The sequence below is a fragment of the Populus nigra genome, chromosome 7 (genome assembly GCF_951802175.1).
Source record: "Populus nigra chromosome 7, ddPopNigr1.1, whole genome shotgun sequence".
Lineage (NCBI taxonomy): Eukaryota > Viridiplantae > Streptophyta > Magnoliopsida > Malpighiales > Salicaceae > Populus > Populus nigra.
In genome coordinates, this window is record NC_084858.1 from 21,845,428 (window position 1) to 21,872,188 (window position 26,761).

Here is a 26,761-nt window from a genome sequence, read left to right on the forward strand (position 1 = left end):
TTCTTCTTGTACGTTTCTTTGCTATAACGTTTGGTTTAGGCAATTGGGCGTGGGAATTTGTTCTGGGAATGGCTGCTGGCATGCTTAGTTTGCTATTCTAAGAGGCTTACCTTTTGTTTTATTTGACCAAATATTGGAGATGATCTCATCAGACATCAAGAATATCTTGATTTGCAACAATACAAGCAGCGATAAGAATGAAATAAAACAGGGGAAAAAAATTAAGGAAGACTGTACGTAAAAGGTCCAAGATTTAATTTCAATTATTTAATCATTTAATTTTTCATCAGATTCAGTATGATGTTAGGAAATCTTTAAAAGAAAAGAGTCTTGTGATCAATATTGTAAATAGAAAGCAAACTTCACCTGTATCAATGCTTTTTTTTTTTATAAAAAAAAGCATTGTATAATTCTGATTTTTTTACTTTCGTAATTTATCTATTTTCTTTTCGAAAATCTATATATGTGTGTGTGTGTAATTAAGCCCTTAAGATATTGGGTTTTATTTTTACTCTTTGATTATAGTAAATAAATAATAACTTCCTTTTATATATACTTAAAAAATAGATTATTCTTTTTTATTTCTCTAAATAGTTATAATGAAAGATAGATGATTAGATTCAAAGAAAAAATATCTACAATATTCCTATTTGTAGCTTAAAATCTAACAAACCTCCTCATTAAGGAAGAAAATTTAATCACCATGGATATGAAAATGTAATTTATGGCAAGTCTAATTACTCCCCTTTTCCATTTCTTGAATAAATTCAAAATCCCTTTTGAGCCCAAAAGATAATCCCTAATCCAAGTATATCTCTTATTTTAAAAACTTGTAACGAATGTCTAGATATGGCTCAAAGAATGTCACACATGCACACAAAATGATATCATCATGAACTTTTGGATACAAGTGCCTTTTCAACTTCTTTTTCACCTTTCATTTTCACCCAATCATCAACGCATTTTTGAACGCAATTCTCTGATATTCCGAGCCCAATTTCTTCTTTTTCTAATAAAAAACCCCCCCGCAATGCCTAAACTCACCTTATAATAATAATAATAAGAAAAAGAAAAAAAGCTGCACATAGTGACGAAATTATGCAACTGAGTCTCCTTAGTATTTATTCTCTTTTGTATTGGCATAGACCAACTCATCTTCACTCTCTATATATCTCTGTCTTTCTTCTTGATGAATCCAGGCAATGAAGAAAGTTGAAATTGAGAGCTCTCTAAATAAAGGGTCTCCATCATCTTCTCTTGATATAAGAGTTACTAAGAGAGGTGTAGCTGGTAGTTTGCAAGAAAAAAACATGAAATCAGCCGCTGTTAGGCCTTATGTTCGATCGAAAATGCCCAGGCTTCGCTGGGCACCTGATCTTCATCACTGCTTTGTGCATGCAGTTGAAAGGCTTGGTGGAGAAGATCGTAAGTTATCTTGTTATATACAAGCCCTTCACTTCACTTTATTAATTTCTAGTTCTTAATTGTATGTAAAAAATATTGAATTCTCATATACAGGGGCCACCCCAAAGATGGTTTTGCAAATCATGGATGTGAAGGGCCTTACCATATCTCACGTAAAGAGCCATCTTCAGGTTGGCTATGGTCAAATTTGCCTTGAGAAAATGTTTTGCCTTTGAATCTTCTTTAGAGGTTTTAGTAAAAGCTTTGGTATGTTTGTGGTCAGATGTACAGGAGCATGAAGCATGAGCAGATGACACAAGGTATGTAACAAATGTATTAGCTATTAATTCTGGCAACACACACACACACAAGGTAATAATTCTGGCTGAAAACTCAAATAGGTTGTGACAGTGTCATACAGGCAAGCAATGGTCACCATGTCAGTTAATTATTTTCCCTTAGTTCTGAAAATAATTTTTGTACTCTTTGTGCTCCATGTCAGAGAGTTATCATCTAAAAGAAGAATTACATTAAAGCTGCAACAGTGATTAGACAAGGGTATCATGCTTTGCTACCATATTCAGTAGCTTATTTTTGGACCCTTTTTTCGACTTGTTCTGTAAACAAAAAGAGCAACTCCATGATAAAGAAATTCTTTTTCTTCATTTAAAAGGGGTCAATAATTTAATCCTATTACTATAATTCTTTTAGCATCATGAATGATTCCTTGGTGCAGAAGCGGGTATGGAAGCAAAGAAGAATGGTAAGGAGCCTAAGATTCATCATTCAAATTATTTGACGCATACAATGTGCTGCCAACAGAATCGTCAGTTAAATGGCAAGCGATTGGTCAATAACAATGCACTTCTCCATCAAGGCCGTGGAGCTCACAATCCTGCTAATGGGCTTGCCCTAAGAAATGCTAGCTTCTTGAAATCTCAAAGGTTCATAAATTTCAATCCTTTTCTCCATAACATAGTTCCAATAATTATACTAATTAATAATGGGAGTACATTTATTTAATTATTAATAATTATCTGTATATATAAAAAATACAGATAACATTGGTCAATAACTATGTTCTTTCTCCATAACATAGTTCCAATAATTATACAGATTATTAGTTATTATTTTATAATAAAAGAGTCAAGATATATGTAAAAAAAAGATAGCAGTATGTTTTTGTTGAAGAACAAAGTTGAAAGTATATGGCTTGTAACTTTGCAAAACAAGGTGCGGGGAGAATACGTGATTTTGTGGCTTGTATCTAATTGTTTCATGTTGTGATATTCTCTGTTTTGAATGTTTTAAAATAAAAAGAGTATGAAAACATATAATTCTATATGTCCAATTATCTATATTTTCTATATTGAAATAATAACCAAAAGCTATATTAAATCATGCTCACATTTTGAATGGAATGAAGTAGGAAGGCAAATTCTGCTGAGTGATTCAAGTCCCAATTGACCATCACAATCAGTTAAGGAGAAAAGAATATTACTTTTAGTGGTAGTCAAAATTTACACTCATGAGATGAGGTGTTATTCTCTTCCATTTCTACTCATTACATTATTTTCTTTGTCATCTTGTTGTTTTGTAATGATTTTTCCTTTTGGTCAGAATTAATGAGAATCAAAATAACCATATGTGGCTATTTGCGGATATCTTTGCAGGAAAGACAGGGAAGGGCTGTGGATTGGAAAGAAAGTGAGCGAACCATTCTTACATGAAGAAAAAACAAGCAAGGAGTGGGAGCAGAAACCTGATAATTACATTATCTTCAAGGATCTACTCAAGAGCTGCAATGGCACAGTAAACTCTCTACTTCTTGTCAAGTACTGATATCTTTCGACATGTTTATGACATTAAAACCAGTACGACAAATAAACTTGTAGCTCAACTGGTTCTCACACGTTTGTTACTCGTGCCCATTTCTTAAGAGGTTTCCTGTTTGAATCTTTTCTTCGTTAAATTTGCATGAATCCAATCTTGTCATCAAATTAAGGGAAAAAAAAAAGTTGGACATCTAGAGAATTATTAATTCATAGTTCTGAGCACATGCCATTTGATATTTCAGGAGACAAATGACCAAGATAAGATGTCAGCAGGTGCCGCAGCTTGCAATAAAAGTAATCAAAGTTTAGAAGAATTAGACCAGATTGCACAGAGAATAGATGGTGACAGGATGACTTTATCCCTAAAATCAAAAGTTTCCGAGACTTTTTTGAAGCTGGGCAAAGCAAAGAATAGTTCAGATGTGAATGATGTTTCTCTTGAGCTCACCCTTGCTTGAAGACATACACATTATGAAGCTAACAATTTGGAACCTTTAGAAAAGTCTTTCAGCTTGATCATTGCTGCAAGTTCCTATAGTTTACTCCCATTGATGCAGCAACTCGAGGAAATTAATAGCCTCAACTCTGTAATTCTAATATAGACTGATAAGAATTTAGTACTTTTAGCTAATTATTGATCATAAAAGAATATGGATGAGAGCCTAAAAGTTAGACTTTGTATTGAATGTGCTTCAATGCAACATGAGGTATTGAGAAAATAGCCTCATAATTAAGCACTTTTTTTTCATCACATACGAAGTAATTCAAAATATATATATATATATCTTTTCTGGTGTTAAAAGATAATATAAATCATATCCTGAAATATCACCTAACAGTTTAAACTATTAGGTTGAATTGGTTTTTTAATATGTTATCAAAGTCTTGATGACCAAGCGGTCATGAGTTCGAATTTTACCATCTCTATTTATTTAATCAAAATTAAATACAAGATAATATGAGCCTGTGTAAATTTTAAGCTCAAAAAGCTTTCACTTGAGAGAGTATGTTAGAGAATAATATAAATCATATAATGAAATTTCACCTAACAATTTAAACTATTAGGTTGAATTGATTCTTTTATATGTAGATTTGAGTATGAGACTTTCTAGTATAAACTTCCAGTCTTAACTATATATTAATTCTCCTATATATTTTATGTTGTAATTTCGAATGAAATTAAGATGGAAAAAGGAAATGGCAATTTAATTATTCTTGTAGAATAACTAAATAACGTACTAGGCATAAAAAGAATGCATTAGAAATCTTAACATATTCTTTTAATCCCCGGCCGGAAACATGCACGAAAATGAAAGAAAAAAACGAATATATATATATATATATATATTTTGGAGTTAGGGTGTTTTAATTCAAGGTGAGTTTGAATTTAAAAAGAAAATTCATATATATATATATATATATATATATATATATATATATATTTTGGAGTTAGGGTGTTTTAATTCAAGGTGAGTTTGAATTTAAAAAGAAAATTAATTTATAGATTTTATTTTTTAAAATCTTTCTTAGAGCATCTTCTAATGGGAAATGCTATATTAAAGAGCCAAATAAAAAAATAGCTTTTTAAATAATATAAATATATTTTTTTTGATTATATGTATTCCAATGGTAAAAAGCTATTTAAAAAAACCAATTATATTTTAATATATTTCATGTTAAATTAATTTTAATATATTTATATAATTAATTTTGATATTTTATATATGGTATAATTATGATGTTATTAATTATATAATTAATATGAAAAGTAATTATATAATTAATATGAGCTTGGAAAATTTGAATCTATCTACATTAAAAAAAATCAAGTTAAAACCTTATATGAGAGTGTAAAAGAAGCTCACATTCAATGTCTAGTAATTTTGTAGTTTCCATACATGTGAATTAATAATAGGCATTGCCTCCTACTTGTTCGAACATAACAATTTGACTATTTTTTGGAACTAAAAGAGAGTTGATATACTAGTTTAATTGCATTTTTAATAAGACAAAATATAATTGACCTCAAATTAAAACAGACAATCAAAAATAAATTTTAAATATATTACTCTATATTTTTATTAATATCAACTACCATTATTAATTCCTCTTAATTTTATCAAAGATAACAACATAAATAAAAATTGTCTTCCTTAACCCATATTAAAAACATAAAATAAATAATAAATAAAAATCATCACAAATATTAAATTAACAACAAAAAATCTAAAAAATCAAGAGATATAAAAGAGAAAATAGAAAAAGCTTTTAAACAAGCATATCTTTTAATTTCAACTAATTAACATAACCGATGTTATTAATTAACCGAAGAATAATTGATTCTTGTTTTTCTAAATTTGAGAGAAGGATAAAGCACAATACAAAATTTTAAAATCTACAAATTCTTTCCTCCTGCATTTAAAAAAAAAAAGAGTTGTTGGCCAACGACTATAAAAATAACCATTGGCCAACAATCATTTGTTTTTACCATTTCTACATGAAAATATAAAAATGACTCTTCACATAACAAATAGCTAAAATAGCTATTTGTTTGTCTCACAAAAACTAAAAGGATAATTTTTAACATTTGGCTTTTTATTTAGCTTTCTCGTTGGAGATGCTTTTATAATTTTATATAAATATTTTAAAATTAAAAAGAAATCTAAAAAATCAATTTTACAGAAAAATATTTTGAAAAACCAAATTTCATGCCTTACTAAACACACGCTAAATTTCTCTTTTAAGAAAAAGGAATTTACATGCAAGCAAAATTAGCAGACACTTCATATGGTATAAAGGCATGGAAGGAATCTTTTTTTCTGAGCACCAACCAAAGTGTCGGCGCCAGTTATATGAATTTATTTGTCGGCTGTTTATTGCAACAGGGTCATTTCGTGTTCATGTAACCATGCATGATGAACAACCTGATTATATGCACCTTGAAAAAAAATTTAAATTAATTTTTTTTTAATATTTTTATGTATTAATATAAAAATAAAATAAAAATTATTTTAATATATTTTCAAATAAAAAATATTTAAAAACAATATATTATACCACAGTATTACAGATGCATACAATGATGCTTGTTAGTACTGTGTTTCTCTCATCCATGCAAAAATTTAAATTGTTGCTCAAAAATAGTTTTATATTATGCATTTATAACTACTTTATATTTAATTTTATTAAAGAATAAGGACAATAAGATTTAACACTTAGTTATTATAATTAACCCTGATATCATATTAAAAAAAATATTTTAATTAAAAAACTTAAAAAATTGAAAAATAATTTTATATTAGTCTAACAATTTTAATATTGGCCACATCACATGGATGATTTTTTTTTCTTTTTATTAAGTTGCACCACCATTAATTTACCAAAAAAGCACTATAAATGTTTTTAAATTTACGGACATAATATTTTGTCGGTGGTTAGAAAGTGAGTCCGTCAGTGTGACTTTTGCCAACGAGTTCATAGTCGGAAATACTTTGTCAGAAAACCTATCATTTGGGATTTATTGTTTGTTTGTGAGTTCATTAGTAATGAAACTACCAACGGATTTAAAGACAGACAAAGTATGCTAAATTTAAAAACATTATCCTAAAAAATTGGGTAATCTTAAAAATTAACATTTTAAAATTGAGTTTAAATAAAAAATGAATAGTTTTGCTTACTTGACATGAGGACTCCTAAAAAAAAATGAATTAGAATGGGGATGTTAATAAACTAAGTGTTAGAGTGGCCAATTTTGTGGTGATGAAAGTTTGATTTGTGATAAAATAGGGGAGTAGTTTGCTGTTATTTGTAGAGAAAAATAAAGGAGGAAGAAGAAGAAATGGGGGAGGAGGAGGGGGAGGAAGGTCGCTCGTTAGGTCGTAAATTAAATATTATAGATGACATTACAAATGAATTTCATTAACGGGTTCATTCCGTCGATAATTTTATCGTATAAATAACACGTTATTATATCATTTGGCTTTTTTTTATTTCTTTTTTTTTGTACTATAATTCTCTCGGTATATACGAAGATAATATTTTTATCAGTGTTTATTAATGAATACCATGAAAAATTATTCTGTCGATAAAGTTCACTGTAATCTACGAATCAGTATTTTTATTTTTATTTGTTAATTTTCTAACAGTCTAATCTTAAGGCCTTGTTGAGGTTACAAGTGAATTGCTTCTCATGTTATCGTGTTCAAATTTAAGGAGGTAGCTACCGAGAAAAAAACTAATCCGTTGTAAATGCATCCCATAATTACCTTATTAAGATTAAAAAAATAATTTCAGTTAATACACAAAAATATTCTGGTTGTTAAAAAAAAATAAATGAATTCTATTGATAAATGATAATCCATAGAGTAGCAAAAGTTGAATTCTATTGCGAGCTAGCTAGCTGGGTTAATCAATCATGGACACTTGTATAGAGCGGTGCCTCGTGGGGCAGGTTTTCACTAGAGGCAGATGGATCTATTAATTAACTCTGTAAGCAGCGAGAAAAGATGATTGGGTTTGTGGAATTCGTAACATTCATTCTCAACTGCACCATTGTTTTCATCAACTAGTTATTGAGATTTTATCGCTATATATTCTCTTCTGGTTTGGCTATGGTAGAGTAGTATTGCAAGCTATAGTTACAGTAATTCTTCAATGATGGCTACGAAGCTTATTTTGGTATTGTTTCTTGCACTTGTTTTTGGCACTGATGCTAGGAAGGTAGCAATGGGCAAAAAGGATGCATTTCATGAGGGTAAGACATTCAACTTTGATTACTTTCCTGGTTATGACTTTGGTTCTGGATTTGGTAGAGGTGCTGGTGCTGGTTTGGGTGGGGGAGCTGGACTGGGAGGGCTTGGTGGTGGAGGAGGGGGAGGAGGAGGTGATGACAATGGTGGAGGGTTTGGCTTTGGAGGTGGAGCTGGAGGTGGATTTGGGTCTGGAATTGGAGGGTTTGGTGGCGGCGGTGGAAGAGGTGATCCTTTTGGTGGTGGGATTGGTGGTGGGTACGGTGGAGGAGCTGGAGGAGGGTTTGGAGGTGCACTGCCTTGAGCAGTAGCACTGAAATAATATTATCTTGCTGAACTGGTTAATTATTGAAGATTTTCTTTAAATGGTGTGACCGGTAACAATGGTATAAGCATAATTTCTCCTATTTAATTAACGTGATTTCTTCCTTCCAAGGATTGATCCTTGAAATTAGGTTGTTTAATCCCTAAAATTAAACCAAATCAAATGTTGTGGGATTTTATTTTTGTTATTTTTCACTCAAGTTGTATTTGATTAGCTTCTACAATAAATATTATGAAGTAAATTATCATAGTTGTATGGATGAGAAAATGGTGTGGCTTGATGCTTACATTTGTTAGAAATTAAATATGTTACACGAACCCTATTTTTAATTTAAACATTTTGATTATACATTCAGTTTTGTATTTAAAAGCTATTATTTCTCATGGAAATTCCATTACTCTCATATTAAACTCAATAAATGAAATTTAACTGGTAGGAGTTCATCAAGATTATTAAACCCATTTGAATTAATAATCCGGATCCCAATTTTTTTTTGCTCTCTTGGAAACACTATAATTATCTGAGTATTTTTTTTATATTGAAAAAAATTCAATCCAACGCAAAGCTTAATATTAGCCACCTATCTAAATATAATATATAATTTTATTATTACTCACTACCACTCAAAATTTCTGTGTTTTTTTTTTTAACTTTTACTTTTCTGTTATATGACCTAAATAAATACCAGTACAATTTCATCTGTAAAATTCTTCGAGCAACGAAAACACCATCGGCAAACAATATGAAAATTCTCCTACGTACTATCATACAAGTTTCAATCGAAGTCCCACATCGATCTACGAGCTAGAAATCTCAATCGCACCAGTAATTTATCATATATGATCGAGGCTTTCCATTCCGTTGGAATTATAGTCAAGTACAGGTTTCAAGAGGCAAAAGTCACCAGAATTTCCAGATTGATACTGGACCTCATCGCAAGATTAAAGAAAAATCTTGTATAACTTTGTCTTAAATTTAATGAATATTATATAACTTACCAACATTAATTAATGGTAGCTCTAGGTGTTTTACAAGAGAATTTGTTGTGTCGATCATGAGCAAGATGATCTCGTTCGATTGATGGCAAAGATAAATGCATATAAACTACCTACTTGAAAGCTTGAGTCCTTGACAGTTTATGAATATGATAAATTCGATGTCAAATTGAATATTTGAAACTTCTATGGGGACTTAATCGAGATTTGTATAATAGTTGAAGGGTTTAGATGCACTTTGCCAAAATAGTTTTTTTTTTTTTTTTTTTACCCCAACCCCGAATAGGTTCTCTCCTTGCATGTTTATCCAAGATTCGAACTTCCATGGGATTCAATTAATATGGGAAAAAAGAGAATTTTTTTTTTTAGATCGGAGTCATTAATTTGTAATTGAGTAGAGACATATTCAGCATAAAAATTGATTTTAAATTAGTATTTTGATTACTAATATATATTTATTTAAAGGGACATAAATAAAAATATGAAATAAAACGCAGTGTAAGATACTATATATATTTAGGATCTTCATCCTACATAGATACTATATTTCCACTACGTGAATTTATGAGCATGAAAGTTTCAAGCTTGATGAGAAGTGCAAATTGTGCAATAGATATTGCTAGCTCTGTGACAATTAATTTGTGTCACAACAACCAACCAACCAATATGTTCATGTAATCATATGACCAGCCGAGGAAACAGTAACATTGCTTCTAGCTTGTTTATAGCCATTGACAAAGCAATCTCTCAAAGAAACTAACACGAGCTTGCTAGCCTGAGAAAATGGAACTTTTATTCCGGAGATGAAATGTAGAAGACATCTACATGATATGAGAGTGATATATGAGCATTTTATATCCCTTAATTTAGAGCAATATTGCTATAAAGAATTATCCCAAGCTTGCTGCTCTGTTCACACAGAATTTCGAGGGTCAGCCAATCATATACGTCCGGTTTAAGGATTACCATTATCACTATCGTTTGAATCATTATCTTCAACATTTCCTATACCAAACCCAAAGCCAATGCCAAATCCAAATCCCATGCTAACGCCATTGTTGCTATTATGACCCTTGTAACCACCTTGTCCCTGTCCTGTAGGCTCTCCTTTGCCCCCACCAACTCCAAAGCCACTACCTTCACCATGTCCATTACTATCACCAGCTCCCCCTCCTCCTCCTCCACCACCACCCCCGCCGCCGCCGCCTCCTCCTCCTCCTCTATTTCTACTTACACCACCACCTGCTCCAAAGCCACTACCATGACCATACCCACCACTAGAACCACTCCCACCACCTCCACCACCACCCGCACCGCCACCACCACCTCCACCTCTATTGCTACTTACACCACCACCTGCTCCAAAGCCACTACCATGACCATACCCACCACTAGAACCACCACCCCCACCGCCACCGCCACCTCCACCTACTTCCCCTTCTCCTACACCACCACCTACTCCAAAACCACTTCCATGACCATACCCTTGGCTTGAACCTCTTGCCTCTCCTCCCCCACCACCACCTCCTCCCCCTCCACCACCACCACCAACATCACCACTTGCATTACCTCCACCTCCAATACCCTCTCCAGCACCATATCCACTTCCATGACCAAATCCTCCACTGGCCCCTTTTCCTCCACCGCCACCCTCTCCTCCTCCTCCTCCTCCTCCACCGGCATCACCATTTTCACCAACACCAGCCCCAAATCCATAACCTTTACCATGACCAAACCCACCACTTGCATCTCCACCACCTCCACCATCTCCGCCACCACCTCCTCCTCCTACACTAGCATCACCACCACCTGCTCCAGCCCCATACCCTTCTCCATGTCCACCTCCTTCATCTCCATGACTTCCACCACCTCCACCTCCTCCTCCTCCTCCTCCACCACCACTACCATGACTACCCCCTTTACCTTGGGTGCTAAAATCTCTACCATTCCCGAAAAAGCTTCCACAACTTCGCCAATTTTTATAGCAATTATCACTGTTATCATCGTCGTCAGACTTCCATCCACTTCGGCCACCATAGTTGCTTTCATCACCCATATCACCTCCATAATCAATGCCATTCAAAGCACTAGCAATGCTCAAGACAAAAAGAGCCAGGTACAAGAATTTACTAGAGATTCCCATGACTCCTCACGAAACATAAGCCAACTTGCCTGACTCCCTCTCAGTCTCTTCTATTTATATGAGTTTGTAGCCACTCTGCCACCATAATCATTTAGCAAACAATGGCCCATGCTTACATTTCCTCTTTTGGAATTATTTCCCCAACAAACAATACTGTATTTCAAAGGAAACCAAGTGCAATGAACATGACACTATAGAAATATGCAAGGCATCCGAGTCAAGAAAAAGTCTAGGCTGTTTATAGCGTCGTCAACTATAGCCGCCAAGAAACTTTTCTAGAAGCGAGGAAAATGGAACATTTTCTAATCAATACCCAAATAATTGGCGAGAGTACATGCATCTTAGTGTCTTAATGTGTTTGATGTTGAGCTCTAAGATGTTTATGTAAAAGTATTTTTCTATTGAAAATGATATATTTTGTAGATTTTTTTACTTATTTTTTATATCAATATATTAAAATTATTGAAAAATATTTAAAAAATTAAATTAATGTACCGCAATACCAAATAATGACGCAAACATCATTATAATTAGCCAGAGATGGTGGATTAGGTGATTGTACATTGTTCCAATATCTTTGATAGGGCGAGAAGCATTAAACAACCAAATTATATTTAAGTAAGAAAAAACGTGGTGTCATTCTTGAAATCTAAATGGAATCCTCTCTGTCATTTCACTTTTAATTAAGAACTTAAACAAGTATACAGTATGAGTTTGGAACCCTAGCAAACTTTTGGATAGTCACCAATATCATTCCACACAGTGCTGTGAGAAATAAGCATGCCTCTTGTTGTTCCTGTAGCTGGTATATATGGTGGCTAGCTAAGTGGATTGATCGCTTGAGATATAAGCCTGGCAAAGTACAAACATCAAATAACAAGTAACAGTAAGAATATTAATGGGCAAATTCTTGAGGAAAAACAAAAGGTGCACAGAAAGACACCGAGATTATCATGTCAATTATTTGTTTTCGAGGATTTTTTTTTTTTAGAAATGTTTTGAAAGATTTTTGCTGTTATTAATATATTTTCAGTGGGAAACTAACTACTCCCACTTTAGCAGCCCCTTCACAATTTCATTCTAATAAAAAATTATGTACTATATAGTATATATTTTTAAATTTCATAGTGGACTCCAGTGCTTAAAAATATTCTTCACTTCCAGAAGCTCTCACACCATGTTCCCTGCCAAATTAAAGAAGGAAAAATTCGAGTTGCAATATTGATCATAAATGCTATCCTAAACAATTTCTTACAGTTTAATTTTTCAATCAATGCGGGAATTATTCGAAGAATAATCCTTGTCGTGGATATATGTAGTCAATCTGATATGTCCAACATCGGGGATCCATATAGGATGGAAAAAAAAGGAAGCCCATGATAATAGGTGGCAAGCATTATAATAAATAAATAAATAAAGGTTTATTAAATATCCATACCCATGTCATTCAGATATTACTAGTTATTTTACATGTGCTTTATCTAAAATGAGATAAAATTTTCTTTTAACATAAAAAAATGAATATAAAAACATTTTATAAATGTTTTTTAATATAAAAAAATTCTTGAATAGTAAACTTAAAAGTTTATACATGCATTTAATTAAATAAATTAAAAATTATTTATGTAGCCAAAATAAATTACTCAAAAATACATGTAAGACATCCTAAACACCTTGATAAATTTATATATAGTTTCAAACAATCCAAAAAGCTGTAAAACAAATAATTGAAATCAACTTGAAATCAAAATCATTCATAAATTCAGATCTATCATCACATGCAAAATTTAGAAAAAAAAATATCTAGAATAAACTTTTTTCATCAAATAAAATTTATTAATATGAAAATTAATATTTTTTATAGCTATAATCAATATTAACCAAAACTTTCCCTTTAAACCATAAGAATAAGGTCATTTTTCCTTTCCTCTCTCAAATTATGAACTAAAAATAAGAAAAGAAATTTTTTTAACTAAAATTGAGGGACCATGCTTCTACAATTTTCTATTAAATCTCCAATAATATCTCAATAAAAAGCGTCTTGATCAGATGCAGAGGTCCATGCTTCTACTATTTTCTATTAATTCTCCAAAAATGAAGACCGAAGATAGCTGTAGTTTCTACCACAAGTTTCACAAGCTTAACCACGCTATACGGTAGAGAAGGTCAGGTATGCAACCAAGCACACCACATGTAGATGAGGATTCAAATCCCAAGATTTGGAAACATAAACATATAAGAGATACTTGGCGATGGAATATATATATTTAAATACTAGAAATTAAGACTGACACTTTTGATAAACTTAATTTGTTGCAAGCCACCATCTGTGAGCTCGATGCACCTAGAAACACTGAGAATATGTTTAGGTTTATAGCAAGAAACACGTTTTTGACCGCTTTACCAAACCAATCCTGAGAAGATTATAAAAAGCATATAGCCAGCAACATGAAAGTGCAGCATAAGATAAATGCAGCATGTGGTGCCATTTTTTAGTTGACTAATAAGATATGATGTATATCTGCCATGTCCATTCCATAAAAGCCAAGCTACAAGAAATCCCAGATTTTAATCATGCAAATCCCTTTTGTCTCTCTTTTCGCTAGAGATGCAGATACAATATTGTGCTGTCATAATTTAATCCCACAAAAGGAATCACCTAAGGCTTTGATCACCGGCATACTCACGATACCTATTAATGAAAAAACTATAATATCCTTTCATTTCCAAAATATAAAAATCAATTTCTTTCATTAATGACAAGTGAGTAACACAACCAATGGAGCCTCTACCGGTTCCTAATAAAGTTAACAGTCCTAGAAGCTAGAACATTAGAGTTGACTGGGTTGCAAGCCCTTTGAAATTACTAGAAGATGACCAAAATGAAGGTAGAGAGGAATCAAAACAGGAAACAAACAGGACATCATATTCTCGTGCTAGCTTACAATATTTTAAATGATAGTATAGACTCCTGTAGATGCTGGTTCCTAGATTCGAATTCAGAAAGTCAAGAGAGAAAGCACACAACCTGGTCATTAAGCCAAGCCCTTGAGGATGTTTGGTTAACAAATTAGTGATGTTATTAATCTCTATTTCCAAGGTGATGAGCCAATTAGTAGTTGTGGGCAGCCAATGATATAATAGGTATGAAGTAGTATCATACAATTAACGGTATAATTTGCAAATTAATAATATTTTATTATTCACATGGTAGTATAATTATCTAATTGGTAGATATTTGGTCATCTAATAGTTAGCAAATAGAACTAAAGGTGTAGATAATAATGTAAACTCAATCAATAGTGTTATTAATATTAATCAGTACAATATTTTTTTTCATGTTTTTGGATTGTAATGGTGTGGTTGATTGCTTTGGTTAGTGAGAATGTGTGTGTTGATTAATGTTGTTTTCGAGAATTAATGATACCCTTTTTAGTATTTATCTTGTTTTGTTATCTGGGATGTTTAGTTGTTTGTAATCTTAGGATTTGGTGTGGTTTATGCTGTTATTAATTGTTGATCTTTTTAGGGGTTGCCTCAAACAATTGATGTTTTCTCATGGAATTAGTAACACCCTTTGATTTTTCTCTTGTTTGTCTCCCTGGGTAACTTTGGAGGTGATTTTGTTGTTTTTGTTTGGTACAATTGGTGATTGTTATCATTGGTGGAGGAAGGATTATTCATTTTTCAGTGAAATCATGTCTCTTTGTTTCTCATCTGAGGGTTGAAAAGGTGCCTGGAGTTTGGATTTATGCTTCAGCTTGGGAATCGGATCATAACTTGAATGATGCGGCTGCTCCTGCTCTTATGCAGAATGGTTTTGAGCCTTTGAGGGTTTGTCCACGGTCAAAGGCTCTTTGGGTTTAGAATCTTCAGATGGAACTGGCATACCTTAACAAGTTAAAGACGCAGACGGTTGCGCTTGGAGGGGAGAATGAAAATGTTTTTCATGATTATGATATGTTTCTTGGTGATGAAAAAGGAGATGGTGCTGGGTCAAATGTTGATATTGTGGAATCAGAGAAGAAAGGGAATTTGTGATAAACATTTGAGAAAACTTCAAACAATCTACAGTGTAGCTGTTGAAGCTCTCCCTTGTAGTTTTGGCTTGAGAACGAGGCTACAGGAGATGCTGGAAACAACACACTGACACATTCAGAAGCATGCGTGGGAGATGCTGATGCTTCCTAAGGTTGCAAAAGGCAAATCAGGACTGATTTTTATGACGAAGTGAAATTCTGATATCTGACAAGTATTTGAGTCATTGCTTTCAGAAGTTGAAATGTAGGCATATAATCTGAATGCTTTTCTGATAATGTGCCTAATCATAGATGATTTGCTTTTTGAGGAATGCATGGCCGGGGATCTTGCTTGTGAATATGTCTCATTGTAGTTGCATTTAGGAAGGTTTGATGAAGCCAGAAAACTAGCAGAAGGCTCCGCAGAGGTTTTAAGGGATTCCGTGGAAATTAGATCGTTTAATAAAACTATTTCTGTTCCAAGCAAGGATGGTTTGCTATCGAAAAGCACCATCTGGAAAGCTAGTTGAGATATCTTTCATTTCAGTAGCTAAAGATGGTGGCAGTAATGCTGGATTCTCCCTCCCTTCTGCTGCTGTGGATTTTATACCTCAGGAGAATCCAGCAAGCAAGAGAGACGTATAAGCGGTAAGTTAGCAAATTAACAGCTAAAGAAAATTGTCTGCTCAAAGTCATAAACAGCTGTGTTAATGAATTGAGAAGGAAATCATCTTCTGCATTTTCCATTTCTTTTTCAACAACTTTCTTGGACTATAATGGCCGGGATTAATGCACACAAGAGACTGCCTCACTGGCTCTGTTGCTGTGCCTGGTGTTAACATCTCCAAGCTGCATTTATTTTTTTCCCATCCACACTCTAGATACTTTGATTATGACAGATTGTTGATATCTTTTGGTTAGTAAGGAGTGAAGGAGAGGAGATGGAGTTCCTCTACTTTTCTTTTAGTTTTTGGTTTTTGTTACAGAAGAGGACTAAAAGCTAAAGACAGAACAACTGTATGTGCATGGCAAACCTTAGGTCTGCTTGAACTGCGCTATATGGTGTCATTGCTTGCCAAATTATTTTCAACGGCTGATTACCAAACAATATTTGAAAATCTCTGGTTAAATGCTTCCAGCTTTACATGCCATTGAAGATACATCAAACATCGTATGATACTTGCTATGTTTTGTGATGAACCATACTCATCATCAGGTGAATTAGAATCATGTGACCGGCACTGTAACAGTAACCATTACTCATAGAATGCTCAATCAAATTCAAAAACAAAAGAAATCCTTAGTCCCTGAAGCTTCACAGACGCTTGCTAGTCATCTATTTGAAGCCACTCGCAGTAATACATGATGGGTTCTAAGTTGGCTAGGCCCCTTCCAAGAAAAAGTGGAATCATTCTCTACATTATTACTAGGACCACATAAAATTCTAGGAGAGATGGCAGCAGTCAAAGTATTGACATGGGTAATCTTGCAAAAAGAAGCATCATGAAGTGTGTTAACACCAGGGTATGTGTGGCACTTGCTAGTAACTGCTGATTGATAGATGGTTACCATGGTTGAACCATCATAAATTCGTTACCTTCAAAACAGAAGACAAACACTCATATTGTTCAAACAAACAATAAAATTCAGATTCAATCATGATCCTTGCATTGATAAACATCAGATCATCACTTAGTCTTGGAGTCCCTAAATTGGTCTCAAGATACCACCTAGATGAAACACAATCATCAAAAAAGAGGACCAAAAAGGAAAAACAAAAACACTAAACCATTGTTTAAACACTGTCCAAAATTAGAAAAAACAAACAGCCTAAAGTCTTTGTTTTCAATTTCTAATGAACTTCCATAATCCTGACTGGTCCATCTAATCTAGGAATCCGAGGAAAAGAAAAATGAAGCTGCAAACTTTATGCTTATGTCTAGTTTTTTATAGGCTAATAATCATAAACAAATTCTCATTCATCCTAATCATATATAGACTACAAACACCAAAACAAAATTCAAATGCTTAAGCCACCAATTTATTGAATGGCTAATAAAGATTCCAACCATGGCTTGATTCTACCAAAAACATTGCTGGTTCTTGTTGTCAGAACCGTTGTGTTGGTGACTGTGACCTTGAAAGCTTTGTCCCTCATGGGATTTTGCGTGGCAAAGTTTGATATTTATAAGGATGATGCAGCCTGGAGAGGGTGTGCTTGCAGGTTACACAATGACTTGTCCGTTTGGCAATGTGTTAAAAAACACACCATTTTTGCTATATTTTTTTCCTTTCAAAAACCATGGACCTCCATTTAACAAAATCATAGTGATTGTTTTCATGCCCTGAATCCTAAATATTGAGCTCAAAGATTGTCATAATGGTACAATTGATAATAACGTCAAAAAATAATAGAAATATAGTTTAAGAACATAGTAAGTTTTTTAAATTGAAATGATCATGGCTATGATATAAAAACCTTATTAAAAGACAAAACATGAGTTTTATATTTTTGATGTGATGCAACTTTTAGTAAACGCAATAACAATCAAACGCTAAATTACCTTGTAATTTTACATTTTAATTCTTGAACATTTTGATGGCTTTACAAGTTTTAATTTTTAGTTTTAGGATATCTAGTTTCTAGTCTGGTTCAAATGCTAGCAAACATGGAAGCTAATTGGTATTTCCACAATTTATTTATGTTAATTCTTAAGGGTGAGACACTTAATTATCAAACACTTGTTGATGATATGGTTGGTGGTCAAAGAACAAGTCTTTTTTTGTTTAGTTTTGAAGAGTTTGATAATCTTTGACTCTGCCTTGTATTTGATAACAAATTCATGACAAGATTGTAGAGGGTCTAATACAGACAAAAACCAGAGACTTGAATGTGGTCCTAATTGTGTAACTTGGGATTGATTTGCCAAGAATATGCAAGGCAACTACATACTTCTACTTGTTGCATAGCCTTGTCTCTTTACACAAATTACAATCTCATTTTTAACCTCAAACTGTTACTTCTCTTGTTGAAACTGTAATTGAAGCTGATTTTTTTTTTTTTATGTTTAAAAAATATTTTTTAAGAAAATAAATATTTTTAATTTTTTACTTTAAATTAAAAATTTTTAATGTTTCATATTGTTTTGATATACTGATGTTAAAAATAAATTTTAAAAAATAAAAAAAAATATTATTTTAATATATTTTCAAGCAAAAATCACTTTAAAAAACAACCATTACTATAATATTAAATGGGCTATTAATGTCAGATTATCTAAATGGTTTAATTTAAAATTAAAAAAACATTAATTTCTATATTTTTTTAATTTAAATTGCAGTTTTCATCACATAAATAAATATATACTTCACTAGGTAGCTTATGAGAGTGCGCTAACGGTTATTTTTCAAAGTGTTTTTTATTCATAAATATATGAAAATAATAATTATTTATTTTTAAAAAATTATATTTTACATCAGCATATTAAAAAAAATAAAAAAATAAAAAATAATTTTAAAAAATATAAAATATAATTTTAACCACAGAAACAATCAAGCTATTTCACCTCAACAAGAGCCTGTGGATCCGGGAAGGAGATCATCAAGTCCTCTATTGTCAGGACTATTGTGACTATTTCCAGAGCCACCAACTCCCAAACTTGAGCTGCCAATAGCCTTTCCCTGACCTAGTGGAATCCTTTCAAATCTCACCAACCCATTTTCCCCTTTTCTTTTTCTTCTCTACAGTGTCAGACTGTCAGTGATACCTCAACAGCTAATAGGTAATCTGTCATGGTTCTAATCCCATGCTCTTAGCTCCACTATAAAAACCTGCACCCTAATCTTCATGTGCTTAGATTTAAGAGGACCAATCATCATAAAAGGCAAGCCCCTTTAACCTCATGTCGAATCAAGGGTAGATATTCTCTGGTATCAGATTGTACCTCTTGACATCCATAAGATTCTAACAGGCAATAACGAGTAAAAGCTGAACAAACGAAAGACAGTAACAAGGCTGAAGCCTGAAACCCTTGGGGGCTCGGCTTAAATCAATTTTTATATCAAAACTAAGAATTTCAAGAAAAAATAATTAATTAATTATTGAAATTTAAATTTTCATTATTATATGAAAAAAAGTAGTATATTAAAAGAAAGTTAATCGAAAATATTCTTATCTTAACATAAAAAAATAAAGGTCAAGAAGAAAAAAAGATTGGGTAGCCATGTCCATAGTCCTAGGCACCACTCATTAATGGTGGGGTTTGCAGTTGGCTGCATCTTGATGTGGCAGAGTCACCCTCCTCCACCCACTACACATACCACCAAACATCCTTACATAAAAACAAAAAAACATAGTATCATATTCAACAGATATAAAAGTGGCCGTATTTTCTCTCTCTATCTTCCCTCCTCCATTGCAAGAGATGCTCTTTTGAGCTCTCCAAGATTTGCTTTCCTTTGAGCAATACTCACCACCACCAACAACCATGTAAGTCTCTCTATTTCTTGACATTTATTGGGCATTTATGCTTTAAAGACTGCAGCTTTTCTTTCTATAAGGGTGATTGAATGGCGATACTTCTTTTGTGTGATGAGTATTTGAATGAGATCTAGAAAACCCATTTCCAATCTGGCGATTTGGTAGCTTTTGAGACCTAACAGATTGTTATGTTACATAAATGAATGCTGGTTTATGAGATAGTGTTGGGAAATGGGAAGTAAAATATTGGTGATTTTTGTTTCGATTGTTAGAATTTTGCCTGGATTGCATAGTTTGGTTCCTTGTGTTATATGTAGTGTCATTAACTTGTAAATCATCTCCTAGTTTCCTTGTACTCTCATCTCACTCACATATTTGTGATCCCTTTTGCTCTGGTTTGAAGGTGATGGCATCCTTTGTCACTTTATGGGTTGATTAAATATAAACTCATATATGATCAAAATCCAAACTTTATGTCTATATATATGATCAAAGTCATTCTGTATTTTGCACTTGCTGATTATGTTTGATTCTTCTCGGTGGTACTTGTATATAAGAGTTCATATTATTATTCTTTTGATCAGATATATTCAGTTTAGAAAATGAGGGGAGGAGGTTTGTGGCAACTTGGCCAATCAATTACCCGCCGACTTGCTCAGGTTGATAAGAAGGTTGTGGGACGTCGATACTTTGCCTCAGAAGCTGAGCTGAAAAAGACTGTTCTTTATGACTTCCATGTTGCTAATGGTGGCAAGATGGTGCCATTTGCTGGGTGGGGCATGCCCATTCAGTACAAGGACTCTATCATGGAATCAACGTTGAATTGTAGACAGAACGGTAGCCTTTTTGATGTCTCACATATGTGTGGGTTTAGCCTCAAGGGCAAGGACTGTATTCCTTTCCTAGAGAAGCTTGTTATTGCTGATGTGGCCGCGCTTGCACCTGGAACTGGGACTCTAACTGTCTTTACTAATGAGAAAGGAGGAGCAATTGATGATTCAGTGATCACCAAAGTTCAGAATGATCACATGTACATAGTTGTGAATGCAGGGTGTAGAGATAAGGATCTTGCTCACATTGAGGAGCATATGAAGGCATTTATGGCAAAAGGTGGAGATGTCTCATGGCACATCCATGATGAGAGATCTCTTCTCGCCCTCCAGGTCAATCCTTGTATTCTTATCTTTGTTTTTTGTGTTTTTTTGGATCTTTTATTGTGTTTTGATATTCATGACACTAGTGCTAGATTATTGACTTGAATTCAGCTTTCATAGTAATCTGTGACTTCAACTAAAGCATGTCTGGAACAAAGTTATGCTTTGAATGCTATCCCCCCCCCCCCCCCCCTCTTGTTTTCCTTTTCCATATCTTTTGAGAAGCAACTTTGTTCTCCAACACCTGATATCATGGCATTTATAGAGTTTCTTCATTTTTTGGGTGCAGGGTCCTCTTTCTGCTTCTGTTCTCCAACACCTGACAAAAGATGATTTGAGCAAGTTATACTTTGGGGAGTTCCGTATTACAGACATCAATGGAGCGTACTGCTTTATCACCAGGACAGGGTATGCTTCATTTTGGCTTCTCCTTCATATGTCCTCATTCCTCAAATATGGAATGCGCATCTATGACCATTTATATGTATTATATGTAGTCATTAAGAGTTTTAAGTATAGCTGTCTTGTTGACATTTCACTTTGAGTGTGTGCTTAATTTCCCATCTATATTCTCTATTTTCCAATAAAATTTCTGGGAATATGAAAATTGTCTTTAACTCACCTTATGACAACGTAGCGAAGAAGAATTAATTTAACCTTAGAGCTATTTGGAGCTGAGGGTACAATATTCTCATTGTTCTCCTGCATTTAAACCATTTATTTCCCATGCTTATTTTTCTCTTATTGGTCATGATGGATTATTTGTCTCTTTGCTGAGATTTTCAGATACACTGGAGAAGATGGATTTGAAATATCAGTTCCTTCAGAGAATGCAGTGGATCTTGCCAAAGCAATCCTAGAAAAATCTGAAGGAAAAATAAGGTTGACAGGGCTTGGTGCCCGGGACAGTCTCCGACTTGAAGCTGGGCTGTGCTTATATGGTAATGACATGGAACAGCACATAACACCAGTAGAGGCAGGACTGTCTTGGGCGATAGGGAAGAGAAGGAAGGCAGAAGGTGGCTTTCTGGGTGCTGAAGTAATACTCAAACAACTTGCAGAAGGTCCAAAAATTAGGCTTGTAGGATTTACCTCTACTGGTCCACCTCCCAGATCCCACAGTGAGATTCAGGATGAGAAAGGGACTAACATTGGAGAAATTACAAGTGGAGGATTTAGCCCATGCCTCAAGAAAAATATAGCCATGGGGTACGTGAAATCTGGTTCACACAAGGCAGGCACCAAAGCTAAAATACTGGTACGTGGGAAGGCCTATGATGGAGTTGTCACAAAAAAGCCATTTGTACCAACTAAATATTACAAGCCATCTTAACTCAGGTTTCGTACTTCAGTTCATGCATTTTGTAATTGGTTCCTATTTTGACTTGTTTTCGATAAACTCGATCACTTCAACGAAATCTCCCCCATTCCTGTCTCTAAGAAGTTCCCAATATCTTGTTCATGTTTTTTCATTATTAGTTGGCAGGAATGATTGTGTTACATGTTTCCAAATGAGAGACCAAATTTCGTGATAATAAATGAAAACCACATTTACTTTCTTTATGTGATGGTCATTTCAAGCACTCGTTGCAAAGAATTTTGTGAGCCTTCTCTGTATATAGGTGGTGGTTTGTTTTAGTATGGTGGCTTTTAAGCTCTAAAAGAGCTGTGGTATGTTCCTATGCGCGAGGACCTGCACTGAATAGCTGAGACAGGCCTTTGGAATACCGAAGATTTGCTGACTGGTACGCATCTGCAGCTACCATGCTTTGTCCAAGAGCAGCCGCCATGGTATGCAAATAAATAAAGTTGAGTCCTTGGAAAGATGAGATGGGAGATGGAGTCAGCCCACATCACAAGAAAAGCAAAGCACAAAGCGTTTGCACACCAAGATGTTCAAATATGACATGGTTTCAAATTTGTCAAACTCATTGGTGGCTACTGTTTAGAAACTAGGTAGATAGTTTTTGAACAAATAATCTAATAAATTTATCGACGCTTGGTGTTTCGAATAATAATCGTCTGGCTTGTTGTTTGGGCCATATTGGACTATTTCCTTAAGCCCTAGAAATGGCCTGAAATTAAGAGCAAGTCCATTCATTCCGGGTTCAACTGTTCACATCTCCATATTCAAAACTTGATATTTTGACTTTTCTCTTGGAATTTATGAAAGTATTTTACGAGGCAATCGTTGAATGAGACAGCTTTGAATCATAGCACACAAAGACCAGCCTCTTGATTTGGTGGCTTAAATGACGACTCACTCAACTAGAATACTTATTATAATCTTTGCAACTAGCAGATTCAACAACTTGGGAGCTCGAGAAACGTATATTTAACTAGCCATAAGCATCATGACTAAAAATAAATGAAACTTGTGATCTTTAACAATATGATCTCTTAGAACTATAACCACTTGCTTGGAACAAATGTAAAATTTAAGAACATTGATTCCCTTTACATTTTAGATATCATAAGATCTCATGAATTTAGTGGTAATTCTCATCCTTGCAAAGTAAGAAAGAAGTTTCTCATACTTGAACATATTCTTGAGGAAAAAATTGAATATCATTTGTGATAATCTATACATGTTACTTTGATGTACAAAAGGAATTTTTAAAAGAATGTGAATTAGTTATGGACAGAGAGGTCTAATACTATCAAAAAAGTTTGCTAGCAAACTCATCTATGGTGCTTCCATCTACATGAGAAGAAGAGGATTTTCTGGCAAGATCTCTTAGTTGTGACAAGCTTCTTCCAAGCTTCAATGCAACATTCATTTCGAACATTTCTCCGTCTTCGCTTTTCTCGAAATCTCTTTGTTGAATGCTGGTTTCAATTGATTCTTCCATAAGTGTAAAGAATCCAGCACAGTTTCTGTACATTTCAACTACCATACCGATTTGGCCACCGTGCTCAAATGTATTGACTGTGCTAGCTAATGCACCAGCTGTGACAGCCACAATCGCTGCCCAAGATCCATGCCCTACAAAGGCAGACCCAGCAGCTGCAATGCCAGTGAGTAGTGGACCAGAGATGGCTAAGATCTTGTTAACCTTCAATGCCAAGTTGCCTAGTCTCATGTAATCTTCACTATCTTTTCTCTTTATCACTTCAATCACCTCCCTCATCTCCTCTTCAAGATCCCCACTGCACCCATTCTTTCCTTGTGTTTTGTGCTGCTTTCTTGGGGATCCTTGTGTTTTGGGCCACCAAACAGCAGGCTCAAAATTTTCAGGAAACTTTTCAATCATTTTTCCTAACAAAGGAAGAGGGTAAGCTTTATCAAGAGCCAATGTCTTCTCCATTGCATCCTTCACATCTAACGCGGTAGGATCGCGAAGAGCAAGTGTTGTTCGTATATGGCTATAAAGTTGCTTGAACAATCTTGTGGCATTTCTTTGCTCTTCTGCAAGCTGTGAAGGCTGGATTTTGTTCATGATCAGTAACATTCCAGTAGCTGCAGAAAATAAAAGAGTAGAAGATAACTTCAAAGCCAAAAGAGGTGCTCCAACTGTACCAGCTGATGCAACACCAGCCATTGTTGCTGCTGTTAGAGTGATCATGTTAATTGAATTCAAAAGAAGTTTGTTCCAATTATCACGTTGCTCCCCAATGTTTTTGTGCATCTCTACTCTATCAGAAACAGCTTCTAAGATTGCGTAAAGCTTGGCTGCTGCTGCAGTAGTTTTAGACTCGATTGGCTCACACTGATCTGGCCTTGTGTTTTCTAATAATGGGACTGTACTTGTGAACCCATCTTTTAAATTCAGTTCCTCAACAAATCTTAATGGGGTTCTTGGAACTGGGAGACGAAATCTTGGAAGCTGAGGTACCGAAACAGCAGCATTGATTCTTGTTGAACAACTACAAGAAGAAGAGAAAAGAAAGCTTGAAGCTTGTAAAGAGGCCATTATATTGTATATGGTTTTTTCCCTTTGTTTTCTGAGAAAATGTAAGGGTTTTCTTTGATTATTTCTCTGTTCTCTGGCTTCTTCGATGTGTTTGTAATATGTAGGGTGAGAATTCAGAGGTTGATGATGAAAATGGAGGGAGGCAATGGAAGGGTATTTATAGCAACGAACATACCTGTAAAGAAAAGGTCATAGGGTTGAATTGACTATGTGATAGTTGACAAGGCACAACATTGGCTGCTGAATCTCGCATGGACCTGTTCACCACCACTTGAAGATTATTTACTTCAAAAATTCTCCCTAGCCTAGCCAGCTTCTTTGGTCTCAAGTGTGACAAGGCACAATATTGTTTCCTTATGTACCAAATTCTGATCAATACAATATACAGAATTCTCAATTTAAGTAGCACGTACAGTTTCTATACATTTCAACCACCATACCAGCTTGGCCGCCATGCTCGTGCACCTTCTGTCACTGCCACAATTACTGCCCAAGATCCATGGCCTACAAAGGCTGACCCAGAAGCTGCAGTGCCAGTGAGTAATGGACCACAGATAGCTAAAATTTTGTTTGCCTTCAATGCCAAGTGGCCTAGTCTCATATAATCTTCACTGTCTTTTGTCTTTATCACCTCTTCAAGATCCATGCTCATGCACCTTCTGTCACTGCCACAATTACTGCCCAAGATCCATGGCCTACAAAGGCTGACCCAGAAGCTGCAGTGCCAGTGAGTAATGGACCACAGATAGCTAAAATTTTGTTTGCCTTCAATGCCAAGTGGCCAAGCCTCATATAATCTTCACTGTCTTTTGTCTTTATCACCTCTTCAAGATCTTCACTACACCCATTCTTTCCTTGTGTTTTCACCTGTTTTCTACCTAGGGATACATTTGATTTTGGCCACCATATAGCTGGCTCAGAGTTTTCAGGGAACTTTTCAGTCATGCTCCCTAACAAAGGGAGAGGTTAAGCCTTATCAAGAGCCAAAGTTTTCTCCATGGCATCCTTCACATCTAACTCCTTACGATCACGAAGAGCAAGTGTAGTTTGTATTTGGCTATAAAGCTGCTTGAACAATCTTGTGGCATTTATTTGCTCTTCTGCTGTGAAGGTTGGATTTTGTCCATGATAAGTAACATTCCGGTAGCTGCAGAAAATAAAACAGTTGGAGATAACATCAAAGCCACAACGGGATCTCCTGCTGCTACACCAGCCATGGTTGTAGCTGTTAGAGTAATCATTTCGCTTGCTTCATATTGATGATCTGGTCTCGCGTTTCGTAACGGGATTATACTTGTGAACCCATCACTTAAATTCAGCTTAATATATTTAGAAAATATTTAATAAATCCTTTTAGATTCTGGCCAAAGTACCTTGAATAAAAAAAAAGAGAAAAAATAATAATTTAATCACCATATCAATCCCGAATTTTTTTCATCTCAACAGAAAAACGCAGCTTGCCATCTTGTAATTCTTATGGTCTCAAATTCCAATTCCTTTTGCCACAATTGTAAGCAAGTAAAGGAATTATTTTTCCCTTGCAGCTTTGAATATTGTCCATCAAATGTAATTCTTTACTAGTTCATCAGTCATTTTTTTTTGCCAAACGTTAACTAGCAATGCCCGTACCTTAAAGAGAATCACAGCCATTAAAAGAACAAAAAAACTGCTATAGTGATATTTGAAAAGTCAAAAGGGTCAATAAGATTAAGACGTAAAGAGTATTAAAGATGGAAAAAACCAT

The 26,761-nt window shown here is 34.3% G+C and overlaps 5 protein-coding genes across 5 annotated transcripts; 3 read left to right on the forward strand and 2 right to left on the reverse strand.

The window, feature by feature from the left end:
- Positions 1-1,202: 1,202 nt before the first annotated feature.
- Positions 1,203-3,697, forward strand: LOC133700171 (myb family transcription factor PHL12-like). The gene is made up of 6 exons (XM_062123716.1): positions 1,203-1,425; positions 1,519-1,595; positions 1,688-1,724; positions 2,141-2,348; positions 3,078-3,216; positions 3,482-3,697. The coding sequence occupies exons 1-6, from the start codon at positions 1,203-1,205 to the stop codon at positions 3,695-3,697; spliced, it is 900 nt and encodes a 299-aa protein (XP_061979700.1).
- Positions 3,698-7,895: 4,198 nt separating this feature from the next.
- LOC133700172 (glycine-rich protein 5-like) lies at positions 7,896-8,291 on the forward strand. Its single transcript, XM_062123717.1, has one exon. It carries the CDS (start codon positions 7,896-7,898, stop codon positions 8,289-8,291), a length of 396 nt encoding a protein of 131 aa, XP_061979701.1.
- Positions 8,292-10,262: 1,971 nt separating this feature from the next.
- Positions 10,263-11,450, reverse strand: LOC133700173 (glycine-rich cell wall structural protein 1.0-like). The gene is made up of 2 exons (XM_062123718.1): positions 10,550-11,450; positions 10,263-10,444 (listed from the first exon to the last, which is right to left on the reverse strand). Exons 1-2 carry the CDS (start codon positions 11,448-11,450, stop codon positions 10,263-10,265), a joined length of 1,083 nt encoding a protein of 360 aa, XP_061979702.1.
- Positions 11,451-19,693: 8,243 nt separating this feature from the next.
- LOC133699169 (aminomethyltransferase, mitochondrial-like) lies at positions 19,694-22,666 on the forward strand. Its single transcript, XM_062122327.1, has 4 exons — positions 19,694-19,958; positions 20,534-21,112; positions 21,393-21,511; positions 21,890-22,666. The coding sequence occupies exons 2-4, from the start codon at positions 20,552-20,554 to the stop codon at positions 22,434-22,436; spliced, it is 1,227 nt and encodes a 408-aa protein (XP_061978311.1). The 5' UTR covers positions 19,694-19,958; positions 20,534-20,551; the 3' UTR covers positions 22,437-22,666.
- A 983-nt stretch (positions 22,667-23,649) lies between these two features.
- LOC133700256 (probable F-box protein At4g22030) lies at positions 23,650-25,568 on the reverse strand. Its single transcript, XM_062123813.1, has one exon. The coding sequence runs from the start codon at positions 25,015-25,017 to the stop codon at positions 23,764-23,766; it is 1,254 nt and encodes a 417-aa protein (XP_061979797.1). The 5' UTR covers positions 25,018-25,568; the 3' UTR covers positions 23,650-23,763.
- Positions 25,569-26,761: the final 1,193 nt, after the last annotated feature.